The sequence below is a fragment of the Ostrea edulis genome, chromosome 5, assembly GCF_947568905.1.
Source record: "Ostrea edulis chromosome 5, xbOstEdul1.1, whole genome shotgun sequence".
Taxonomy (NCBI): domain Eukaryota; kingdom Metazoa; phylum Mollusca; class Bivalvia; order Ostreida; family Ostreidae; genus Ostrea; species Ostrea edulis.
Window position 1 is genome coordinate 32778565 of NC_079168.1, and position 27651 is coordinate 32806215.

Genomic DNA, 27651 nt, shown 5'->3' on the forward strand with positions numbered 1-27651 from the left:
ACAATACAAAGAAACTTTTCATTTACCCCTTATGCAAACTAGATGTATCTGAGCGACATGAATAAGGACATGTCTAAGGGCCATAACTCTGTCAACAGTCATCCAACTGCCCCCATATACGTACTTGACAATGATGTATTTATATCCCAAATTTCAATTCAAAATTTCCCTGTATGATGGAGATAATGAATGGAAACTGAATTGTTAAAAACTTTTCAAAAGTCCAAGGGGTCCAACTTTTCCAATTTTAATCCACTAGAACAAAATACAAACTTGACCTGGATATTTTCAGGATGTAATCTATATACCAAATTTCATTTCAAAATATTCATGTATGACCAAAGTGATAAGCAGAGACTTTGAATTGTTTGAAATTTTCTTGACACAAGGGGCATAACGACAGGAAGGAAATGGGTAACTATATATACACACTAAAGTATATTATATAATATCTATTGATTGTGGATCAGATCATCAAACGAAAGGGATGTGTCCTAATTCGCTCCCTAGAAAACATTGATTAGCAAGCCAGAACATGGTATTTGCAGGGTAAATAATTTTGTAGATTTAGTGTAGTTTTAGTGATAGTGTTATTTGAGTGTCTTTAGCCATCTGATGAATTTAAAGAAAACACAATGTATGTTATATTATTATTATTGTAAGTTATTTCATTTGTCCTGAGCAAGAGATGGGTCATTTCAAATACAGTAAAACACGGTTATAGCAAACCTTCAGGGCCAGCCAAAAAACAGTTCATTATAACCAAACTTCGTTATATTCAGTGAATTTTTCGTTATTTTCTTACCATAAGGGAATAGGTATTACTCCGCAATAAACGTTAATTCGTTATAAACGTGTTTTACTGTACCTTAACAAATGTTTCAATGAACAGAAATCTCATCCATGTCTTAGCAGAATAGAATTTCATCTGTAGTCACAAAACACAGTCTACTCTACTTATAATGAAGCCAACTATATTGAACTTACAGTTATATTGAAGTATAAATAAATCCCAAATAACATTATTTATATATTTTAACATCGTTTATATTAAACTTTCGATATAATGAACACTTCAAGTTGTTCCCTGAATTTTGATTTATATAGAGTAGACTGTATGCAAGACAAAATACAAATATACGTGTCAAACAAACCAATCAATGCCACAGTAATTACAAAGTAATCAGGATTTAGATCTCATATCAATTCATTAGAGTTTACTAACAAAAATGCCAGGTTTAATCTGAAAGAAATCTGTCTTTTTCATTAATGTGAGCTTTACAAATGCTAAAACTATTTCTCACCTTTGAGTTTACCAAGGAATCGGAGGGCCGCTATTTCAGAGTGAGTACAACCTCCCAAGAAATAGACGAGGACAACTTTACTGACCGGGCGATCTTGTCGTGCTGATTTACCTGTCAAGTCAATAACAAAATTATCACAAATCTACCATGCAATATAACTTTCCTTACCACAAGGAATACTAGTCCTAAGGAAATGTATTTTACATTTGTTTCTCTTGACAACTGTGCTTATTTTTATTTAGTATGGTTTACTGTAGATCTGGTAATTCAAAAATACATTCCTTTTATAAAGAATTGCGATGTAAATGTTTTTCTCCTTTCACGAATTTTCCCAAGAATGGAAATTTTGACATTTTTATATTAGATGAAATTTCTTCATCTACCTCAAAATCCAAAATTACAAGATACACAGTACCAAGGTATAACTGTTGCCAAATTTGAACCTGGAAGATAGAATAATCAGTCAATTTCAAATTTCCTATTTTTCATGTAATACAAAAATAATGAAAGTTGTGATATTGGAGTGAACACGCGAATATCGCATTCATAGTCATGTGGCATACATTTACACACAGTACATACATGAGGTGCAACACACACACAGTACATACATGAGGTGCAACACACCCAATACACATATATGAGGTACCACACACAGTACATACATGAGGATATCCCATGAAAGCTCACGTGCTTATTTCCATGGGAAATGAACGAATTTTCTTTTTGGTTGTTGGTTACTTCGGAACAAAGACATGCAAACATTGTATAGGTCTCTAATACAATATGCCTAAAACATTGAAAACGAAATTAGAATCTCGTGGATGCATATATAAGTATATACTGAAATAAATAGTAAACAATGCAAGGTGAAGATAACGAACAGTGATACATTGGTCACATGAAATATTTTCCCAACTGATTTCTCGTCATCATCTTATATACATGTACAGCGTCGTGCCATATTTTACTATATACAATGTAATTCATTGAAAACAACCACTTTTCTAAATCCTTTTTATAAACTTATCAATATTCCATTATACTAAGTTTTACACCATTAACATCTAGAGTTTGTGGTTTTAGTGTCTTACTCACAAAACAACTGTACACATATCATATGAATGTAAGAACACCACACTCAAGGTTTTCGTTTAACTCTTATATACAAAGGATTATATAAAGAAATGGAATGCTAAAAGTTGATGTTAAAGTTTCTTTGGTCATATTTCTGTAATTGTTAGGAAAAGAACTCAGGATGATTGCTTAAACAAAGAATATTTTTCAATTTAGCGAACATGAAAGTTGACACATTTATGGCACCACGCTGTACATCAGTCCTATATTGTCTGTTCTTTGAATGGGTTTTCTTTCCCCAACAAAACCTATTTTATCCCATGTATTTTTTCTTCGGTTTGGAATGGCGGATTTTTTATCCAGTAAAACTGATTTTATCCCATGTATCATTTTTTAAGTTGTGTTTTCATCTTTGTTGTATCTTCACTAGATAAAGGTTTTTTGTCCACTACGCTCCCCATAAAACCCTTGGCTAGTGAAGATGCCTTTGTACAGCCCAAAATGTGAGTGTAAGGAACGATAACTCTGGGTAGCTAGCTACAGTGAATAATCATATCGGACTCAAAATTACAAATTGATTCAAATAGTTCAACTTTCGTTTTGATTTCGTGCTAAATCATGATTTAGGACGTTATGGCCACTGTCACTTCAAACACCTATTGTGATATGACGGTATGTTCTATTTGTTTGGAACGGTACAAATCACCAAGGTATTTACCGTGCACACACACTTTCTGTCATCCGTGTCTACTGTCACACATCAAGTCGTCGTGTACGGACTGCAGTCTACCGCTCGGATTTCCATGTCCACTGTGTAGAACGTTCGTCTCCGCGCCTGGTAATGTTGGCCAGTTCACTCCAGAAGAATGGGCAGACAGATTTCCAGAAAACCGATTTATGAGTTCCGTTACAAATAAATACGAGCCTTGTGACATTGATGGAGACAACAAACCTGCTAGTGGTTGGTGCAGGGACTGCTCGGAGGCTTTGTGCGAGGAGTGTCTTCAGTGGCACAAAAAATTCAAACCTTCTAGAAATCATGAAATAGTTCCTCTCACTGAAGGGGCTATTCCTTCTACTTCTACCTCCTCACTGGACATGTGCGAGGATCACGAGGGGCGAAAAATTGAAATGTTTTGTGAAAGTCATCTCGCACCATGTTGTGTCCTCTGTGTTACAACAGAACACGGTAAATGTAAAAGCATTTGTTTGATAGAGGAAGCGACCGATAAAGTAATAAAACCTGGGAAAGTAAAACTCTTGCGAGATGATGTCGATCGACTTGAAGTCATGTTAGAAAAGGTTATTACTGCAGAGAAAGCCAACATCCAAGAAATCGAAGATGTAGCCGACAAGTTACGGGAAGAAATTTCGGGAGCGAAAGCAGCCATTATTGAAACTGTAACAAAGCTGGAGGAACAACATTTAAACGAAGTAGGAAAAGCAACCAAAGATGCTAAAGCAAAACTTCAAAAATCAATCAACACTTTCGAACAGAGGCAATGTTATCTTCGCCATTGGAAAGAAATACTCGGGAAAAATTTATTCACTGATGGGTCACCAAAAACAATTGTCGCATTGTCTTATACCAAAATGGAACGAATATTTCAAACTTTGAGAGAAATGGAAATGTCTCAGCTCAGATTTGGAATTCAAGCCAAGATACAAGATGACGTTAAGAAATTGATGAAGTTACCTTTGCTTGCAGAAATTACCACAAATGAACACAAAAGCCCTGTAATGCTAGATGAAATTGATATAGAAAATGCTGAAATCAACGCGATTTCTGAATTTACGATTGATGGTGCTAATTTTACAGGAGGGGTTTATCTCCAGAATGGGGAATTAGTACTGGCTGATCATAAAAACAAGAGACTCGTTCACTGTAGAACAGATGGGGAGATTCTGAGAAAGATGCCTCTGCAAGGTGCTCCATGGGATATTTGTGTCAACGAAGAAAATGATATTTATGTAACACTTTCTAGAGGAAAGAAAATTTTAGTTATTAGTATTGATGCATTCAACACGACAAAAACTGTTGAAGTTGATATTGAGTGCCGTGGAATAGCACAGTCAGGCAACACTATTGCAGTAGGTTGTATAAATGTTCTAGACGTATTAAGTGCGGATTTTCGAAAATGTAGGAGTTCAAGCGATGTAAAAGGATTGTACGATGTAGCAGTAGATATGGAGGAAAATATCATTTATTCGAGTTACACCAAACACAAAGTCTGGAAACAGGACAGAGAAGGAAATGTCTTGTTCACATACAGTGATACAGAATTACAACATCCATATGGATTAACAGTGAACAGGATTGGGAATATATATGTGAATGGTAAAGGCAGCAACAATATACACATACTCTCACAGACCGGTAAAAAGTTAAGAATTCTGAATGACGTGAGGGAGCCACAATGTATTAAATTCCAGGAGAACACGCACAGATTCTTTGTCGGTGAGGCACGGGGACGGGTGAAAATATTTGAATTTATTGCATGAAACTTTCACCGAGTGATTGCTGAAATGAAAGTTGAAGGTCTCCTTCTGAGTTTTAGTTTGAAGTCAAAAGAAACAAAGACAATAACATGCATATTTTTTCTTCTTTCAATTGATCATACTGTATTTACTCATTTAATATATAAAACGGAAATAAAATTATAGACAAAATGTTCTTACTTTATTCTATTGAGATGATAGAAGTTTATCGCGGAAGTACAAGTGAATATAAGGAATTTAGCTGCCCCACTCCCAGGAGTCACCCAGGTGACCTATTGCTATTATTGTTCGTCCATCATCAATTGTGCGTTAAGATTTAAACAATTTGAACTTCTTCATGATAGCTACCCTTTCAATTCTTTTGAAATTTTGTATATGAAGCACCTTTGGGATGGGGTGGCTTAAACTTTAAATTTTCCGGTCCTACACCCTCGGGGCCCTTAGGATCAAGGCGAAAACTGCCACAAATTGACCAATATTCACAAATCTTCTGAGTTCTCTACAACTGCACAGGTGTAAGACAAACTGCATGGTCATGCAGGGCAGGAATTCGAGGCTTGTACTAAAATTGTAAATTTCATGATCTCTGGGGTAGAGGTTCTGACTCCGGGGCAGGGCCAAGTTATATAGAACCAACTAGTATGTACTACATCACAAGTCTAGAGATCCTTTACATCTCCCTCCAGGGATGGGGTAATTGAAAAATGTAATTGTAATTAGCTGTATTTTTAAAATACTTTTTTATAAAGTAATTGGATGTATTTGTAATTGACTTTGCTTTTAATTACAAGTAATTGAATAAATACATTCCAAAAGAGTCAAGTATTTTCATTTACATTTTTTATTCAAACTTAAAAGTCTGAAAATGATAGAATGAAATTGTCTGATAATAATGGTGTTAGACTGTTTTACTGTTTGTCATGGGGTGTTTATGCAATAATCAGATGTCTATTTACTTGATGCAGCATGGCCACAGTGTCCAGGGCTATAGGTGAAGGGCTAATTGTGTTCAGGTGTGCACCCCTCTCATACCTGAGTACAAAGACACAAGTAGAAAAAGTACCCAAGCCAGAGTTCACTTCATTCAGATAATTTAGAATTAAACATGACTTAAAATGTACTGAATGAATTTGATGTCCCAGAAAATGCATCTGAAAATTTCAAAGACTTTTCTTTAAGCAGAATCCCTCAAAAAGCTTGGAAGACAAATCAAAGCAGGCTTGACGGTCAAGTCTTCCAAGATATTTTGAAATAAACTTAAGTAATTGAAATGTATTTAATTATATTCTTCAAAGTAATTTAGAGTAAAATTACCATGGTTAAAATCAATGTAATTGCAAGTAATTGACAAAATCATCAATATAATTAAGAGTAATTAACCCCATCCCTGTCTTCCTCTGTACAAAGAACCAACCATAGCAGTAACATTTACTTATTAAGAAAACAATTTGTTGAAATATTCATTACTTTATTACTGTGTTGTATTGCTTGCACATAATTTTAAACATTTTCACAAATCAAACCAAAAATCAGTTTCATCAACAGAGACCTACATTTCACACTTGAAGAAAAACAATTACTCTATCAACAAACAACTTACTACATCTACAATAGATGGTAAGCTTATAATGAAAATTTATGAGCCATTACTTTCATATTTTAAATAATTGCATCATAGGGCAACATTCTAGAACAAAATAGGAAGTGCATATGTAGGCACAGAGCCAGGAGTTTTCAGAGGGGTGTGTGAATCCCTTGGATTTTCCTTAATGGTTTTCATTTTTGGAATGTTAAGGGTTTTTATCCCTAACTATATGAAATAAGAGATTTGATAGAAAACAGATTGTGGGTAAAAATGAATACCCCAATAACGTAATGATAACTACTAGAGATAAATAAATATACTATTTTCCAATATTTTTTATTGGATAGTATTAAACAATTTTCAACGCAGTGTACGAATACACCCCTCTGCTTAAAAGGGCTTGTGCGATTCTCTCTTGCACTCTCTTCCTGGAATTTTTTGCAATCGGAGTCTAATTTTTCAGTCTGACAGTACCAATATATTAAACTCCCATCCAAATGAATTGTGGATAGTCACTTAACTGTAGATAAATCACTGAGTAACTACCAGTCCCAATGGTTCAGTAACTGGAGATAAATGACAGAGTCACTACCAGTCCCAATGGTTCAGTAACTGGAGTTAAATCACTGAGTGACAACCAGTCACAATGGTTCAGTGTAATTATTGACATTGCTCAATGCTTCACTCAAACGAAGTCACTTACAATCTATACAGTTTAAATACAGTTATTGACAAAAATAACAGTCTATATGACGATGATAAATTATATGACAAAAATGATTAACTACATAACAACAATCTATATGATGAATTATATGGGTGGTCTCTCCATGACGGACTCCAGCATGGTGACGCTGTTGATGATTGCTGTGGTGGCTATGATAAAGACGTAACCTGTCAACAGAGAAAATCGGTATTTTAGAACTGTATAGTTAACTGTGTATTTTAGAACTGTACTTAACTGTGACAAGAAGGGAGAAAATGCAACGGATCAGACCGGGATTCAAATCCGGGCTCTTTAAATCTCTGGTCAGGTGCTCTACAAACTGAGCTAGCTAACCTGTCTGACTCTCACAATACAAAGAAACTTTTCATTTAACCCTTATGCAAACTAGATGTATCTGAGCGACACGAATAAGGACATGTCTAAGGGCCATAACTCTGTCAACAATCATCCAACTGCCCCATATACATACTTGACAATGATGTATTTATATCCCAGATTTCAATTTAAAATTTCCCTGTATGACGGAGATAATGAATGGAAACTGAATTGTTTAAAATATTTCAAAAGTCCATATGGCTCAACTTTTCCAAAAATTATTCGACAAGAACAAAATACAAACTTGACCTGGATATTTTCAGGATGTAATCTATATACCAAATTTCATTTCAAAATCTTCATGTATGACCAAAGTGATAAGCAGATACTTTGAATTGTTCGAAATTTTCTTGATACAAGGAGCATAACTCTGTCAAAAATCATTCAACCAGTAAACCAAAACAAAAACATGACCTGGATATTCTTATGATGTATCGATATACCAAATTTCAGTTGACTATGTGAATCTATCGGAGAGATAATGAATTGAAAACTTAATTATGACAGAAGGGTGGGAATGGGTATATAACTACATGCAGTATATACATACAGCCCATTTCGACAAAAAGAATGTGTCCTAATTTGCTCCCTAGAAAACAGGGATTAGCAAGCCAAAAATAATAAACATGGTATTTACAGGGTAAATGATTTTGCAGATTTAATGTAGTTTTAGTGCTAGTGTTATTTGTGTGTCTTTAGCCGTCTTATTTAATTTGTCCCGAGCAAGAGACGGGTCGTTTTAAATACAGTAAAACATGGTTATAGCAAACCTTCAGGGCCAGTCAAAAACAGTTCATTACAAGCAAACTTCGTTATATCCAATAAGTTTTTCGTTATTTTTTTATCCTAGGGGAATGAATATTACTCCACAATAAACGTGAATTCGTTATAAACATTTTTCCTGTACCTCAACAAATGTTTCAATGTAGATAAATCTCATCCGTGTCTTAGCAGAATTTCATCTGTAGTCACAAAACACAGTCTACTTCACTTATAACGAAGCCACCTATATTGAAGTATAAATAAATCCCAAATAATATTATTTCTTTTAACATCGGTTACAATAAACTTTGGATATAATGAATACTTCAGGTCGTTCCCTGAATATTGATTTATTTAAAGTAGACTGTATTCAAGACAAAATGCAAATGTACGTGTCAAACAAACCAATCAATACCACAGTAATTACAAATAATTCAGAATTACATCTCGTATCAATTCATTAGAGTTTACTAACAAAAACCCAGTTTTAATCCGAAAGAACTCTGTCTTTTTCATAAATGTGAGCTTTACAAATGTTAAAACTATTTCTCACCTTTGAGTTTACCAAGGAATCGGAGGGCCGCTATTTCAGAGTGAGTACAACCTCCCAAGAAATAGACGAGGACAACTTTACTGACCGGGCGATCTTGTCGTGCTGATTTACCTGTCAAGTCAATAACAAAATTATCACAAATCTACCATGCAATATAACTCTCCTTACCACAAGGAATACTAGTCCTAAGGAAATGTATTTTACATTTGTTTCTCTTGACAACTGTGCTTATTTTTATTTAGTATGGTTTACTGTAGATCTGGTAATTCAGAAATACATTCCTTTTATAAAGAATTGCGATGTAAATGTTTTTCTCCTTTCACGAATTTTCCCAAGAATGGAAATTTTGACATTTTTATATTAGATGAAATTTCTTCACCTACCTTAAAATCCAAAATTACAAAATACACAGTACCAAGGTATAACTTGCCAAATTTGAACCTGGAAGATAGAATAATCAGTCAATTTCAAATTTCCTATTTTTCATGTAATACAAAAATAATGAAAGTTGTGATATTGGAGTGAACACGCGAATATCGCATTCATAGTCATGTGGCATACATTTACACACAGTACATACATGAGGTGCAACACACACAGTACATACATGAGGTACTACACACCCAATACACATATATGAGGTACCACACACAGTACATACATGAGGATATCCCATGAAAGCTCACGTGCTTATTTCCAATGGGAAATGAACGAATTTTCTTTTTGGTTGTTGGTTACTTCGGAACAAAGACATGCAAACATTGTATAGGTCTCTAATACAATATGCCTAAAACATTGAAAACGAAATTAGAATCTCGTGGATGCATATAAAAGTATATACTGAAATAAATAGTAAACAATGCAAGGTGAAGATAACGAACAGTGATACATCGGTCACATGAAATATTTTCCCAACTGATTTCTCGTCATCATATTATATACATGTACAGCGTCGTGCCATATTTTACTATATACAATGTAATTCATTGAAAACAACCACTTTTCTAAATCCTTTTTATAAACTTATCAAGATTCAATTAGAGTAACTTTTACAGCATTAACAACACTTGTAAATATCTACAGTTTGTGGTTTTAGTGTCTTACCCACTAAACAACTGTACACATATCATATGAATGTAAGAACACCACACTCAAGGTTTTCGTTTAACTCTTATATACAAAGGATTATATAAAGAAATGAAATGCTAAAAGTTGATGTTAAAGTTTCTTTGGTCATATTTCTGTAATTGTTAGTAAAAGAACTCAGAATGATTGTTCAAACAAAGAATATTTTTTCAATTTAGCGAACATGAAAGTTGACACATTTATGGCACCACGCTGTACATCAGTCCTATATTGTCTGTTCTTTGAATGGGTTTTCTTTCCCCAGCAAAACCTATTTTATCCCAAGTATTTTTTCTTCGGTTTGGAATGGTGGGGTTTTTTTTTATCCAGTAAAACTGATTTTATCCCATGTATCATTTTTTTAGTTGCGTTTTCATCCTTGTAGCATCTTCACTAGATAAGGGTTTTCGGTCCACTCCGTTCCCCATAAAACCCTTGGCTAGTGAAGATGCCTTTGTACAGCCCAAAATGTGAGTGTAAGGAACGATAACTCTGGGTAGCTAGCTACCGTGAATAATTACATCGGGCTCAAAATTACAAATTGATTTCAAAAAATTCAACTTTTGTTTTGATTTCGTGCTAAAGCATGATTTACGACGTTATGGCCACTGTCACTTCAAACATCCATTGTGATTTGACGGTATGTTCTATTTGTTTGGAACATTACAAATCACCAAGGTATTTACCGTGCACACACACTTTCTGTCATCCGTGTCTACTGTCACACATCAAGTCGTCGTGTGCGGACTGCAGTCTACCGCTCGGATTTCCATGCCCGCTGTGTAGAACATTCGTCTCCGCGCCTGGTAATGTTGGCCAGTTCACTCCAGAAGAATGGGCAGACAGATTTCCAGAAAACCAATTCATGAGTTCCGTTGCAAATCAATGCGAGCCTTGTGACATTGGTGGAGACAACAAACCTGCTAGTGGTTGGTGCAGAGACTGCTCGGAGGCTTTGTGCGAGGAGTGTCTTCAGTGGCACAAAAAATTCAAACGTTCCAGAAATCATGAAATAGTTCCTCTCACTGAAGGGGCTATTCCTTCTACTTCTACCCCATCACTGGACATGTGCGAGGATCACGAGGGGCGAAAAATTGAAATGTTTTGTGAAAGTCATCTCGCACCATGTTGTGTCCTCTGTGTTACAACAGAACATGGTAGATGTAAAAGCATTTGTTCGATAGAGGAAGCGACCGATAAAGTAATAAAACCTGGGAAAGTAAAACGCTTGCGAGATGATGTCGATCGACTTGAAGTCATGTTAGAAAAGGTTATTACTGCAGAGAAAGCCAACATCCAAGAAATTGAAGATGTAGCTAACAAGTTAGGAGAAGAAATTTCGAGAGCAAAAGCAGCCATTATTGAAACTGTAACAAAGCTGGAGGAACAACATTTAAACGAAGTAGGAAAAGCAACCAAAGATGCTAAAGCAAAACTTCAAAAATCAATCAACACTTTCGAACAGAGGGAATGTTATCTTCGCCATTGGAAAGAAATACTCGGGAAAAATTTATTCACTGATGGGTCACCAAAAACAATTGTCGCATTGTCTTATACCAAAATGGAACGAATATTTCAAACTTTGAGAGAAATGGAAATGTCTCAGCTCAGATTTGGAATTCAAGCCAAGATACAAGATGACGTTAAGAAATTGATGAAGTTACCTTTGCTTGCAGAAATTACCACAAATGAACACAAAAGCCCTGTAATGCTAGATGAAATTGATATAGAAAATGCTGAAATCAACGCGATTTCTGAATTTACGATTGATGGTGCTAATTTTACAGGAGGGGTTTATCTCCAGAATGGGGAATTAGTACTGGCTGATCATAAAAACAAGAGACTCGTTCACTGTAGAACAGATGGGGAGATTCTGAGAAAGATACCTCTGAAAGGTTCTCCATGGGATATTTGTGTCAACGAAGAAAATGATATGTATGTAACACTTCCTAAAAAAAAGAAAGTTTTAGTTATTAGTATTGATACATTCAACACAACAAAAACTGTTGAAGTTGATATTGAGTGCCGTGGAATAGCACAGTCAGGCAACACTATTGCATTAGGTTGTATAAATGTTCTAGAAGTATTAAGTGCGGATTTTCGAAAATGTAGTTCAAGCGATGTAACAGGATTGTACGATGTAGCAGTAGATATGGAGGAAAATATCATTTATTCGAGTTACACCAAACATAAAGTCTGGAAACAGGACAGAGAAGGAAATGTCTTGTTCACATACAGAGATACAGAATTACAATATCCATATGGATTAACAGTGGACAGGGTTGGAAATATATATGTGAATGGTAAAAGCAGCAACAATATACACATACTCTCACAGACTGGTAAAAAGTTAAGAATTCTGAATGACGTGAGGGAGCCACAGTGTATTAAATTCCAGGAGAACACGCACAGATTCTTTGTTGGTGAGGCAGGGGAACGGGTGAAAATATTTGAATTTGTTGTATGAGGTTATTACCTGATTGCTGAATTGAAAGTTGAAGGTCTCCTTCTGAATTTTTGTCTGAAGTCAAAAGACACAATAACATGCACCTTTCTTCTTTCAATTGATCATACTGTATGTACTCATTATAGCCTCCTAAATGATCCTATATATGGAGTATAAAACGGAAATGAAATTATACACAAAATGTTCTTACTTTCATTTTAATGAGGTGATATAAGTTTATCTCGGAAGTACATGTGAATATAAGGAATTTAGCTGCCCCCACCCCCAGGGAGTCACCCAGGTGACCTATTGCTATTATTCTGCGTCCATCATCATCAATTGCGTGCCAACATTTAAACAATTTGAACTTCTTGATAGCTACCCTTCCAATTCTTTTGAAATTTGTATATGAAGCACCTTTGGGATGGGGTACATGGCATAAGCTGTAAATTTTAGGGTCCTACACCTTCGGGGCCCTTAGGAGCAGGGCAAAAACAGTCAAATATCGACCAATATTCCCAAATCTTATCTACAACTGCACAGGTGTAAGAAGAACTGCATAATCATGCAGGGCAGGAATTCGAGACCTCTACTAAAATTGTAAATTTCATTATCTCTGGGGTAGAGGTTCTGACTTCAGGGCGGGGGCAAATAAAATAGAACCAACTAATATGTCATAAGTCTAGAGATCCTTTACATCTTCCTCCAGGGATGGGGTAATTGAAAAATGTAATTGTAATTTGCTGTATTTAAATACATTTTTATAAAGCAATTGGATATATTTGTAATTGACTTTGCTTTCAATTACAAGTAATTGAATGTATTTAAATACATTTTATAAAAAGTCAAGTATTTTAAATTATATTTTTAATTCAAACTGAAAATGATGGAATGAAAGTGTCTGATAATAATGGTGTTAGACTGATCTACTGTTTGTCATAGGATGTTTATGCAATAATTAGATGTCTCCCTATGTCTATAAACTTGATGCAGTGTGGCCACAGTGCCCAGGGCTATAGGTGAAGGGCTAATTGTGTTCAGGTGTTCACCCCTCTCATACCTGCAGTACAAAGACACAAGTAAAAAAAAAAAATACCCGAGCAGGAGTTCACTTCATTCAGATAATTTAGAACTAAACATGACTTTTAAATGTACTGGATGAATTTGATGTCCTAGAAAATGCATCTGGAAATAGCCATTTTTTAGCAGAATTTTAATCCCTCAAAAGGCTTGAAGACAAATCATAGCAGGCTTCGCGGTCAAGTCTTCCAAGACATTTTGAAATAAACTTAAGTAATTGAAATGTATTTAATTATATTCTTCAAAGTAATTTAGAGTAATTAAATACATTGATTAAAATCATTGTAATTGCAAGTAATTGACAAAATCATCAATATAATTTAAAGTATTTAATTACATTTTCAATGTAATTGACCCCATCCCTGTCTTCCTCTGTACAAAGAACCAACCATAGCAGTGACATTTACTGATCAACCAACCATAGCAGTGACATTTACTGATCAACCAACCATAGCAGTAATGTGTACTGATCAACCAACCATAGCAGTGACATTTACTGATCAACCAACCATAGCAGTGACATTTACTGATCAACCAACCATAGCAGTAACATGTACTGATCAACCAACCATAGCAGTAACATTTACTGATCAACCAACCATAGCAGTGACATTTACTGATCAACCAACCATAGCAGTAACATGTACCGATCAACCAACCATAGCAGTAACATTTACTGATCAACCAACCATAGCAGTGACATTTACTGATCAAGAAAACAATTTGTTGAAATATTCATTACTTTCTTACTGTGTTGTGCTGCTTGCACAGAATTTTGAAAAATTTCACAAATTAAATTAAACCAAAAAACAGCCTGATTGACAGAGACCTACATTTCACACTTGAAGAAAAACAAATTACTCTATTAACAAACAAATTACTACATCTACAATAGATGGTAAGCTTATAATGATAATTTATGAGCCCTTACTTTCATATTTCAATTAATTGCATCATAGGGCCACATTCTAGAACAAAATAAGAAGTGTACATGCAGGCACACAGCCTGGAGTATATTCAGAGGGGTGAGTGAATCCTTTGGATTTCCCATAATGGTTGTCATTTTTGGAAATGTTAAAGGATTTGATCCCTAACTATATGAAATAAGAGCTCTGATTGTGGGTAAAAATAAATACCCCAATATCATAACTACTAAAGATAAATAAAAATAATTAATTTTCCAATAATTTTTATTGGATAGCATTAAACAATTTTTAATGCAGTGTGTGAATGCACCCCTCTGCTTAAAAGGGTTTGTGCTATTCTCTCTCTCTCTCTCTTGCACTCTCTTTCTGAATGTTTTTCCAATCGGAGTCTAATTTTTCAGTCTCACAGTACCAATATATTAAACTCCCCATCCAAATGAATCGTGAAGTCACTTAACTGCAGATGATCGAGTGAGTGACTACCAGTCACAATGGTTCAGTGTAATTATTGATATTGCTCAGCGCTTCAACTCAAACGAAGTCACTTACAATCTATACAGTTTAAATACAGTTACTGACAAAAATAAGTCTAAATGACGATGATAAAGTATGACAAAAATTATTAACTATAAAACGATAATCTATATGACGATGAATTATATGGGTGGTCTCTCCATGACAGACTCCAGCATGGTGGCGCTGTTGATGATTGCTGTGGTGGCTATGATGAATACGTAACCTGTCAACAGAGAAAATTGGTATTTTAGAACTGTAGTTAACTGTGACAAGAAGGGAGAAAATGCAACGGACCAGACCGGGATTCAAATCCGGGCTCTTTAAATCTCTGGTCAGGTGCTCTATAAACTGAGCTAGCTAACCTGTCTGACTCTCACAATACAAAGAAACTTTTCATTTAACCCTTATGCAAACTATAGATGTATCTGACTCTGAGCGACATGAATAAGGGCATGTCTAAGGGCCATAACTCTGTCAACAATCATCCAACTGCCCCCATATACGTACTTGACAATGATGTATTTATATCCCAAATTTCAATTCAAAATATCCCTGTATGACGGAGATAATGAATGGAAACTGAATTGTTAAAAACTTTTCAAAAGTCCAAGGGGTCCAACTTTTCCAATTTTAATCCACTAGAACAAAATACAAACTTGATCTGGATATTTTCAGGATGTAATCTATATACTAAATTTCATTTCAAAATATTCATGTATGACCAAAGTGATAAGCAGAGACTTTGAATTGTTCGAAATTTTCTTGACACAAGGGGCATAACGACAGGATGGAAATGGGTAACTATATATACACACTAAAGTATATTATATAATATGTATTGATTGTGGATCAGATCATCAAACGAAAGGGATGTGTCCTAATTCGCTCCCTAGAAAACATTGATTAGCAAGGCAGAACATGGTATTTGCAGGGTAAATAATTTTGTAGATTTAGTGTAGTTTTAGTGCTAGTGTTATTTGTGTGTCTTTAGTCATCTGATGAATTTAAAGAAAACACAATGTATGTTATATTATTATTATTGTATTATCTTATTTCATTTGTCCTGAGCAAGAGACGGGTCATTTCAAATACAGTAAAACACCGTTATAGCAAACCTTCAGGGCCAGCCAAAAAACAGTTCATTATAACCAAACTTCGTTATATCCAGTGAATTTTTCGTTATTTTCTTACCATAAGGGAATAGGTATTACTCCGCAATAAACGTGAATTCGTTATAAACGTGTTTTACTGTACCTTAACAAATGTTTCAATGAACAGAAATCTCATCCATGACTTAGCAGAATAGAATTTCATCTGTAGTCACAAAACACAGTCTACTCTACTTATAATGAAGCCAACTATATTGAACTTACAGTTATATTGAAGTATAAATAAATCCCAAATAACATTATATATATAGTTTAACATCGTTTATATTAAACTTTCGATATAATGAACACTTCAAGTTGTTGCCTGAATTTTAATTTATCTAGAGTAGACTGTATGCAAGACAAAATACAAATGTACGTGTCAAACGAACCAATCAATGCCACAGTAATTACAAAGTAATCAGGATTTAGATCTCATATCAATTCATTACAGTTTACTAACAAAAATGCCAGGTTTAATCTGAAAGAAATCTGTCTTTTTCATGAATGTGAGCTTTAGAAATGTTAAAACTATTTCTCACCTTTGAGTTTACCGAGGAATCGGAGGGCCGTTATTTCAGAGTGAGTACAACCTCCCAAGAAATAGACGAGAACAACTTTACTGACCGGGCGATCTTGTCGTGCTGATTTACCTGTCAAGTCAATAACAAAATTTATCACAAATCTACCATGCAATATAACTCTCCTTACCACAAGGAATATCAGTCCAAGGGAAATGTATTTTACATTTGTTTCTCTTGACAACTGTGCTTATTTTTATTTAGTATGGTTTACTGTAGATCTGGTAATTCAGAAATACATTCCTTTTATAAAGAATTGCGATGTAAATGTTTTTCTCCTTTCACGAATTTTCCCAAGAATGGAAATTTTGACATTTTTATATTAGATGAAATTTCTTCATTTACCTTAAAATCCAAAATTACAAGATACAGAGTACCAAGGTATAACTGTTGCCAAATTTGAACCTGGAAGATAGAATAATCAGTCAATTTCAAATTTCCTATTTTTCATGTAATACAAAAATAATGAAAGTTGTGATATTGGAGTGAACACGCGAATATCGCATTCATAGTCATGTGGCATACATTTACACACAGTACATACATGAGGTGCAACACACACAGTACATATATATGAGGTACCACACACAGTACATACATGAGGATATCCCATGAAAGCTCACGTGCTTATTTCCAATGGGAAATGAACGAATTTTCTTTTTGGTTGTTGGTTACTTCGGAACAAAGACATGCAAACATTGTATAGGTCTCTAATACAATATGCCTAAAACATTGAAAACGAAATTAGAATCTCGTGGATGCATATATAAGTATATACTGAAATAAATAGTAAACAATGCAAGGTGAAGATAACGAACAGTGATACATTGGTCACATGAAATATTTTCCCAACTGATTTCTCGTCATCATCTTATATACATGTACAGTGTCGTGCCATATTTTACTATATACAATGTAATTCATTGAAAACAACCACTTTTCTAAATCCTTTTTTATAAACTTATCAATATTCCATTATACTAAGTTTTACACCATTAACATCTACAGTTTGTGGTTTTAGTGTCTTACCCACAAAACAACTGTACACATATCATATGAATGTAAGAACACCACACTCAAGGTTTTCGTTTAACTCTTATATACAAAGGATTATATAAAGAAATGAAATGCTAAAAGTTGATGTTAAAGTTTCTTTGGTCATATTTCTGTAATTGTTAGTAAAAGAACTCAGAATGATTGCTTAAACAAAGAATATTTTTCAATTTAGCGAACATGAAAGTTGACACATTTATGGCACCACTCTGTACATCAGTCCTATATTGTCTGTTCTTTGAATGGGTTTTCTTTCCCCCAGCAAAACCTATTTTATCCCATGTATTTTTTCTTCAGCTTGGAATGGCGGTTTTTGTATCCAGTAAAACTGATTTTATCCCATGTATCATTTTTTAAGTTGTGTTTTCATCTTTGTTGTATCTTCACTAGATAAAGGTTTTTTGTCCACTACGCTCCCCATAAAACTCTTGGCTAGTGAAGATGCCTTTGTACAGCCCAAAATGTGAGTGTAAGGAACGATAACTCTGGGTAGCTAGCTACAGTGAATAATTATATCGGACTCAAAATTACAAATTGATTTCAAACAATTCAACTTTCGTTTTGATTTCGTGCTAAAGCATGATTTAGGACGTTATGGCCACTGTCACTTCAAACACCCATTCTGATATGACGGTATGTTCTATTTGTTTGGAACGTTACAAATCACCAAGGTATTTACCGTGCACACACACTTTCTGTCATCCGTGTCTACTGTCACACATCAAGTCGTCGTGTGCGCACTGCAGTCTACCACTCGGATTTCCATGTCCACTGTGTAGAACGTTCGTCTCCGCGCCTGGTAATGTTGGCCAGTTCACTTCAGAAGAATGGGCTGACAGATTTCCAGAAAACCGATTTATGAGTTCCGTTACAAATAAATGCGAGCCTTGTAACATTGATGGAGACGACAAACCTGCTAGTGGTTGGTGCAGAGACTGCTCCGAGGCTTTGTGCGAGGAGTGTCTTCAGTGGCACAAAAAATTCAAACCTTCTAGAAATCATGAAATAGTTCCTTTCACTGAAGGGGCTATTCCTTCTACTTCTACCTCCTCACTGGACATGTGCGAGGATCACGAGGGGCGAAAAATTGAAATGTTTTGTGAAAGTCATCTCGCACCATGTTGTGTCCTCTGTGTTACAACAGAACACGGTAAATGTAAAAGCATTTGTTCGATAGAGGAAGCGACCGATAAAGTAATAAAACCTGGGAAAGTAAAACGCTTGCGAGATGATGTCGATCGACTTGAAGTCATGTTAGAAAAGGTTATTACTGAAGAGAGAGCCAACATCCAAGAAATCGAAGATGTAGCCGACAAGTTAGGGGAAGAAATTTCGGGAGCGAAAGCAGCCATTATTGAAACTGTAACAAAGCTGGAAGAACAACATTTAAACGAAGTAGGAAAAGCAACCAAAGATGCTAAAGCAAAGCTTCAAAAATCAATCAACAATTTCGAACAGAGGCAATGTTATCTTCGCCATTGGAAAGAAATATTCGGGAAAAATTTATTGACTGATGGGTCACTAAAAACAATTGTCGCATTGTCTTATACCAAAATGGAACGAATATTTCAAACTTTGAGAGAAATGGAAATGTCTCAGCTCAGATTTGGAATTCAAGCCAAGATACAAGATGACGTTAAGAAATTGATGAAGTTACCTTTGCTTGCAGAAATTACCACAAATGAACACAAAAGCCCTGTAATGCTAGATGAAATTGATATAGAAAATGCTGAAATCAACGTGATTTCTGAATTTACGATTGATGGTGCTAGTTTTACAGGAGGGGTTTATCTCCAGAATGGGGAATTAGTACTGGCTGATAATATAAACAAGAAACTCGTTCACTGTAGAACAGATGGGGAGATTCTGAGAAAGATGCCTCTGCGAGGTTCTCCATGGGATATTTGTGTCAACGAAGAAAATGATATTTATGTAACACTTCCAAAAAAAAAGAAAGTTTTAGTTATTAGTATTGATACATTCAACACAACAAAAACTGTTGAAGTTGATATTGAGTGCCGTGGAATAGCACAGTCAGGCAACACTATTGCATTAGGTTCTATAAATGTTCTAGAAGTATTAAGTGCGGATTTTCGAAAATGTAGGAGTTCAAGCGATGTAAAAGGATTGTACGATGTAGCAGTAGATATGGAAGAAAATATCATTTATTCGAGTTACTCCAAACACAAAGTCTGGAAACAGGACAGAGAAGGAAATGTCTTGTTCACGTACAGTGATACAGAATTACAACATCCATATGGATTAACAGTGGACAGGATTGGGAATATATATTTGAATGGTAACAGCAGCAACAATATACACATACTCTCACAGACCGGTAAAAAGTTAAGAATTCTGAATGACGTGAGGGAGCCACAATGTATTAAATTCCAGGAGAACACGCACAGATTCTTTGTCGGTGAGGCAGGGGGACGGGTGAAAATATTTGAATTTATTGCATGAAACTTTCACCGAGTGATTGCTGAAATGAAAGTTGAAGGTCTCCTTCTGAATTTTGGTTTGAAGTCAAAAGACAGAAAGACAATAACATGCATATTTTTTCTTCTTTCAATTGATCATACTGTATTTACTCATTTGATATATAAAACGGAAATAAAATTATAGACAAAATTTTCTTACTTTATTCTAATGAGATATGTTTTATCTCGGAAGTTCATTTGAATGTAAGGAATTAGGCCCCCCTCAGTCATTCAGGTGACCTATTGCTATTGTTCTGCATCCACCATCATCCATTGCATTTTGAACTTCTTGATAGCTACCGGATAAACCTTCCAATTCTTTTGAAATTTTGTATATGAAGCACCTTAGGGATGGAGTGGCATAAACTGCAAGTTTCAGGACTCCTGCACCCCCGGCCACTTGGGGACAAAACTACCATAAATTGACCAATTTGCAAGTCTTCTCTACAACTGCACACGTGCAAGAAAAACTGCATAGTTATGTAGGGCAGGAATTCGAGGCTTCTACTAAAATTGTAAATTTCATGATCTCTGGGGTAGAGGTTCTGACTCTAGGGCAGGGCCAAGTTAAATAGAACCAACTTGTATGTACTACACCATAAGTTTATAGGTTCTTTACATCTTCCTATGCACAAAAAACAAGTAACATTTTCTAATTTAAAAATCTGTTTTTTAAAATATTCATTACTTTATTATTGTGTTTTATTGTGCTGCTGAGAGAAAAAATCTCTCGCTGTGGCCTTCAATTCGACATTTCGATATATCGATGACGTTTTGTCTATTAACAATAATAACTTTCATTCATATGTCGATTTGATATATCCCTGTGAGCTCGAAATAAAGGACACCACAGAGTCGTCCATTTCTGCTTCATACTTAGATATTTTATTGAAAGTAGACATTAACGGCAAACTTATAACTCAACTGTATGACAAACGGGATGATTTCAGCTTCTCCATCAACTTCCCATATTTATGTAGCAATATTCCATTATCACCTGCATATGGTGTTCATATATCTCAACTGATTCGATATGCAAGAGCTTGTTCTGCGTATAGTCAGTTTTTAAATCGAGGCAAGCTACTGACAAACAATTTGATGGTACAGGGGTTTCAACAGTCTCGATTGAAGTCAACATTTCGCAAATTCTATGGTCGTTATAACGATCCCGTGCGTCAATACAACCTATCATTGGGTCAAATACTGTCTGACGTGTTTCATACGGATTGTTAAGCCGTTCCTGGCACACTGATTTTGACTGCGGATAACTCCGTTTACCTGATCAGGATATAGGGCTCACGGCGGTTGTGACCGGTCAACAGGGGATGATTACTCCTCCTAGGCATCTGATCCCACCTCTGGTATGTCCAGGAGGTCCGTGTTTGCCCAACTATCTATTCTGTATTGCTTATAGGAGTTATGAGATTGATCACTGTTCGTTATCTTCACCTTGCACAGCATTTTTGAAAGTTTTACAATCAAACTAAAAAACAGTTTGATAAACATAAACCTGCATCTCACACTTGAAGAAAAACAATTAAAACAACTTACAATTGATGTTAAACTTATAATAATGATTTATAAGTCATTACTTTCATATTTCAATTGATTGCATCATAGGGCCACATTCTAGAAAATAACAAGTACATAACATATGCAGGCACAGAGCCAGGAGTATTCAGAGGGATGTATGAATCCTTTGGATTTCCCATAATGGGTGCCATTTTTGGAAATGTTAAGGGTTTTGATCCCTAACTATATGAATAAAAGCCTTCATAGAAAACAGATTGAGGATAAAAATGTACACCCCAATAGCATACTATTAATGGTAACTAGAGATAAATATATATACTATTTTCCAATATTTTTATTGGATAGTGTTAAACACTTTTCAAAGCAGAGTATGAATGCACCCCTCTCCTTAAAAGGGCTTGTGCGATTCTCTCTCTCTCTCTCTCTCTCTCTCTCTCTCTCTCTCTTGTACTCTCTTTCTGGAATTTATTTTGCAATCGTGAGTCCAACTTTTCAGTCAGTACCAATATATTAATTTCCCTATCCAAATGAATTGTGAAGTCACTTAACTGGAGTTAAATCACTGAATAACTACCTGTCACAATGGTTCAGAAACTGTAGATAAATCACTGAGTCACTACCAGTCACAATGGTTCAGTAACTGTAGATAAATCACTGAGTCACTACCAGTCACAATGGTTCAGTAACTGTAGATAAATCACTAAGTAACTACCAGTCACAATGGTTCAGTAACTGTAGATAAATCACTGAGTAACTACAGTCACAATGGTTCAGTAACTGTAGATAAATCACTGAGTCACTACCAGTCACAATGGTTCAGTAACTGTAGATAAATCACTGAGTCACTACCAGTCACAATGGTTCAGTAACTGTAGATAAATCACTGAGTCACTACAGTCACAATGGTTCAGTAACTGTAGATAAATCACTGAGTAACTACAGTCACAATGGTTCAGTAACTGTAGATAAATCACTGAGTCACTACCAGTCACAATGGTTCAGTAACTGTAGATAAATCACTGAGTCACTACCAGTCACAATGGTTCAGTAACTGTAGATCAATCACTGAGTAACTACAGTCACAATGGTTCAGTAACTGTAGATAAATCACTGAGTAACTACAGTCACAATGGTTCAGTAACTGTAGATAAATCACTGAGTCACTACCAGTCACAATGGTTCAGTAACTGTAGATAAATCACTGAGTCACTACCAGTCACAATGGTTCAGTAACAGTACATAAATCACTGAGTAACTACAGTCACAATGGTTCAGTAACTGTAGATAAATCACTGAGTCACTACCAGTCACAATGGTTCAGTAACTGTAGATAAATCACTGAGTGATTAACTGTGACAAGAAGAGAGAAAATGCGACGGACCAGACCGGGATTCCAATCCGGGTACCTTGAATCTCTGGTCAGGTGCTCTATCAGCTAAGCTGGCTAACCTGTCTGACTCTCACAATACAAAGAAACTTTTCATTTACCCCTTATGTAAACTAGATGTATCAGAGCGACATGAATACCCCGTCTAAAGGCCATAACTCTGCTAAAAATTATCCAACTGCCCCATATACATTTTTGACCATGTTGTATTTATATCCCAGATTTCAATTCAAAATTTCCCTGTATGACGGAGATAATGAATGGAAACTGAATTGTTAAAAAAAATTCAAAGTTCAAGTGGCTCAACTTTTCCAAAACTTATTTGACTAGAACAAAATATAAACTTGACCTAGATATTTTCAGGATGTAATTTATAATTATATACCAAATATTATTTCAAAATGTTCATGTATGGCCAAAGTGATAATTAAATGGAGACTTTGAATTGTTTGAAATTTTCTTGATTCAAGGAGCATAACTGTCAAAAATCATTCAACCAGTAAACCAAACAAATACATGACCTTGATATTCTTATGATGTATCTATATACAAAATTTCAGTTGAATATGTGCATCTGTCGCAGAGACAATGAATTGAAAACTTAATTATGACAGAAGGGTGGGAATGGGTATATAACTACATATATACACAAATGTACATGATTGTAGGTCAGTCCATTAGATAAAAAGGATGTGTCCTAATTCTCTCCCTAGAAAACAGTGATTAACAAGCCAAAAACAACAAGAGATGTTTGTAAAACACATATGCCCCCCATGGTGCAAAATTGAAAAGGGTTACACACACACACATCATTTAATTGAGAGTAGTATCATCAATTCAAAATATTGAGCAGACAATATCTTCTTATGTCAAGAGTGGATTGACCATGTGACCTAAAAATCAATAGGGGTCGTCAACTCCTGAAGATGTACCAGTGTACCAAGTATGATGTCTGTCAAGCAAAGGATTCTCAAGATATTGAGCAGACAGTATATTCCAATATCCAGTTTCACCCTTGACCTTTGACCATGTGATCTGAAAATCAATAGGGGTCATCTTCTCCTGAAGATGTACCAGTGTACCAAGTTTGATGTCTGTCAAGGAAAGGGTTCTCAAGATATTGAGCGGACAGTATATTCCTATGTGAGTTTGACCCTTGACCTTTGACTATGTGACCTCAAAATCAATAGGTGTCATCTCCTGATGATGTACCATTGTACCAAGTTTGATGTCTGTCAAGCACAGGGTTCTCAAGATATTGAACAGACAGTATATTCCTATGTCCAGTTTGACCATTAACCTTTGACCATGTGACTTCAAATTCAATAGTGGTAATCTTCTCCTGAAGATGTACCACTGTACCAAGTTTGATGTCTGTCAAGCTAAGGATTCTTGAGACATTGAGAGGTTAATTTATTCCTATGTCCAGTTTGACCTTTGACCATGTGACCTCAAAATCAATATGGGTCATTTACTTCTTACGATGTACCACTGTACCAAGTCTGATGTCTGTCAAGCAAAGGGTTCTCAAGATATTGAGTGGACAGTATGTTCCTATGTCCAGATTAGATTGACCCTTGACCTTTAACCTTTTGACCTGAGAAACAATAGGGGACCTCTTCTTTTCATAACCAACCAACATATGAAATATCATTACGATCAAGTGAATGGTTCTCAAGATATTGAGCGGACAACATGTGGTATACCGACCGACCGACCGACCTACCGATCGACCGACCGACAGGTGCAAACCAATATGCCCCTGTTCTTTGAAGGCGGGCATAATAAATATGTAATTTGCAGAGTAAGTAATTTTGTAGATTTAGTGTGGTTTTAGTGCTAGTGTTATTTGTGTGTATTAGTCATTTTATTTCATTTGTCCTGAGGAAGAAACGGGTCGTTTCAAATACAGTAAAACATGGTTGTAGCAAACCTTCAGGGCCAGCCAAAAACAGTTCATTATAACCTCGTTATATCCAATGAATTTTTCGTTATTTTCTTATCATAGGGAATAAGTATTACTCCGCAATAAACGTGAATTCGTTATAAACATGTCTTACTGTACCTCAACAAAATACACAGTTTGAATGTTTCAATGTACAAAAATCTCATCCATATTTTAGAATGACATCTGTAGTTACAAAACAAAGTCTACACTTATATTGAAGTTACTTACATTGAACTATCTGTTATATTAAAGTATAAATAAACCCCTGGATAATATATTATATATATAGTTCAACATCGGTTACAATAAACTTTGGATATAATGAATACTTCAGGTCGTTCCCTGAATATTGATTTATTTAAAGTAGACTGTATTCAAGACAAAATACAAATGTACGTGTCAAACGAACCAATCAATACCACAGTAATTACAAATAATTCAGGATTCAGATCTCATATCAATTTATTACAGTTTTAATCCGAAAGAAATCTGTCTTTTTCATTAATGTGAGCTTTACAAATGTTAAAACTATTTCTTACCTTTGAGTTTACCGAGGAATCGGAGGGCCGTTATTTCAGAGTGAGTACAACCTCCCAAGAAATAGACGAGGACAACTTTACTGACCGGGCGATCTTGTCGTGCTGATTTACCTGTCAAGTCAATAACAAAATTATCACAAATCTACCATGCAATATAACTCTCCTTACCACAAGGAATATCAGTCCAAGGGAAATGTATTTTACATTTGTTTCTCTTGACAACTTATTCTTATTTGGTATGGTGTACTGTAGATCTGGAAATTCAGAGATGCATTCCTTTTATAAATAATTGCGATGTAAATGTTTTCCTCCTTTTACATTTTGGTGGATGTTCCTTTCACAAGTTTTCCCAAGAATGGAAATTTTGACATTTTTATATTAAATGAAATTTCTTCATCTGCCCTAAAATCCTAAATTACCACATACACAGTGGCAAGGTATAATTGTTGCCGAGTTGGGAGAGGGAATAATGAGGCAATTTCAAATTTCCTATTTTTCATGTAATACAAAAATAATGAAAGTTGTGTGATATGGGAACGAATACGCGAATATCGTGTACATACAGTCATGTGACATTATACATTTACACACAGTACTTACATGAGGTACCACACACAGTACATACATGAGGTGCCACACACAGTACATACATGACGTACCACACACACACTACATACATGAGGTACTACACACACACAGTACATACATGAAGTGCCACACACAGTATATACATGAGGTACCACACACACACTACATACATGAGGTGCCACACACAGTTCATACATGAGGTAACACACACGCAGTACATACATGAGGTATCACACACACAGTACATGCATGAGTTACCACACACAGTACATACATGAGGTATCACACACACAGTACATGCATGAAGTGCCACACACAGTATATACATGAGGTACCACACACACACTACATACATGAGGTGCCACACACAGTACATACATGACGTACCACACACACACTACATACATGAGGTACTACACACACACACTACATATTTGAGCTACTACACACACACAGTACATACATGACGTACCACACACAGTATATACATGAGGTACCACACACACAGTACATACATGAGGTGCCACACACAGTTCATACATGAGGTAACACACACACAGTACATACATGAGGTATCACACACACAGTACATGCATGAGTTACCACACACGGTGCATACATGAGCTACCCTACACACACAGTACATACATGAGTTACCACACACAGTACATACATGAGGTACCACACACAGTACATGCATGAGGTACCACACACACACTGTACATGCATGAGGTACCACACACACACTGTACATGCATGAGGTACCACACACACAGTACATGCATGAGGTACCACACACAGTACATAATGAGGTACCACACACAGTACATAATGAGGTACCACACACACACAGTACATAATGAGGTACCACATACAGTACATAATGAGGTATCACACACAGTACATAATGAGGTACCACACACTGTAAATAATGAGGTACCACATTCTAGAATTCTATAATATCATTTAAATTATTGACCTTTATGTATAAGTGTCATGTGGGCGAAGCGCCATTGTATTGAACAGAACTTTTAACGAAACAGGTACCAAATAAAAAGTTGCGCTCCGCTCAATCTTCTGAGAGTTGCTACATTGTTCCTTTTAACAGGCGTAAAACTTTCAGTGATAGAAGTTTCGGAACCATTGGTCTGAGACTGTGGAACAGTTTACCGGCTGAAATAAGACAGTCCAAATCTTTACACACTTTTAAAGCCAAATTGAAAACACATTTGTTTAGACAGTTTTAATGTACATGTTTTTAGTTTAGTATATGTAGAGTGTGTTTGCATGTATATGATGTATTGTTTATTCTTTTAAAGCTTTTTATATTATGCATGTACAACGCCATTGAATACTTTGTGTAAAATTAGGCGTTAAATCAAATAAAAACAGTTTCAGTTTTCACACACACAGTACATA

The 27651-nt window shown here is 35.5% G+C and overlaps 3 protein-coding genes and 1 long non-coding RNA gene across 5 annotated transcripts in view; 2 read left to right on the forward strand and 2 right to left on the reverse strand.

The window, feature by feature from the left end:
* Positions 1-6327: 6327 nt before the first annotated feature.
* LOC130054857 (uncharacterized) lies at positions 6328-9324 on the reverse strand. The gene is made up of 4 exons (XR_008803192.1): positions 9266-9324; positions 8883-8993; positions 8475-8573; positions 6328-7359 (listed from the first exon to the last, which is right to left on the reverse strand). It is a non-coding gene; the product is annotated as an uncharacterized LOC130054857 (long non-coding RNA).
* Positions 9325-9892: 568 nt separating this feature from the next.
* LOC125649284 (tripartite motif-containing protein 45-like) lies at positions 9893-12655 on the forward strand. Its single transcript, XM_048876720.2, has one exon. It carries the CDS (start codon positions 10594-10596, stop codon positions 12472-12474), a length of 1881 nt encoding a protein of 626 aa, XP_048732677.2. The 5' UTR covers positions 9893-10593; the 3' UTR covers positions 12475-12655.
* A 2050-nt stretch (positions 12656-14705) lies between these two features.
* LOC125649283 (vacuolar protein sorting-associated protein 33B-like) overlaps positions 14706-27651 on the reverse strand; it is a 43502-nt gene continuing 30556 nt past the window's right edge. For both annotated transcript variants that reach the window (XM_056165819.1, XM_056165817.1), the window contains 2 exons: positions 16666-16776; positions 14706-15198 (listed from right to left, as the gene is read on the reverse strand). In XM_056165819.1, coding sequence (XP_056021794.1) covers positions 15116-15198; positions 16666-16776 — 194 coding nt within the window. In that variant the 3' untranslated portion in view covers positions 14706-15115. The remainder of the gene's footprint in view (positions 15199-16665; positions 16777-27651) is intronic.
* Positions 18284-20388, forward strand: LOC130054858 (tripartite motif-containing protein 45-like). The gene has a single exon (XM_056165820.1). It carries the CDS (start codon positions 18352-18354, stop codon positions 20218-20220), a length of 1869 nt encoding a protein of 622 aa, XP_056021795.1. The 5' UTR covers positions 18284-18351; the 3' UTR covers positions 20221-20388.

Coding starts and splice junctions, on each gene's coding strand:
- LOC125649284 (XM_048876720.2), top strand. CDS start 10,594: ATGATTTACGACGTTATGGCCACTGTCACTTCAAACATCCATTGTGAT.
- LOC130054858 (XM_056165820.1), top strand. CDS start 18,352: ATGGCCACTGTCACTTCAAACACCCATTCTGATATGACGGTATGTTCT.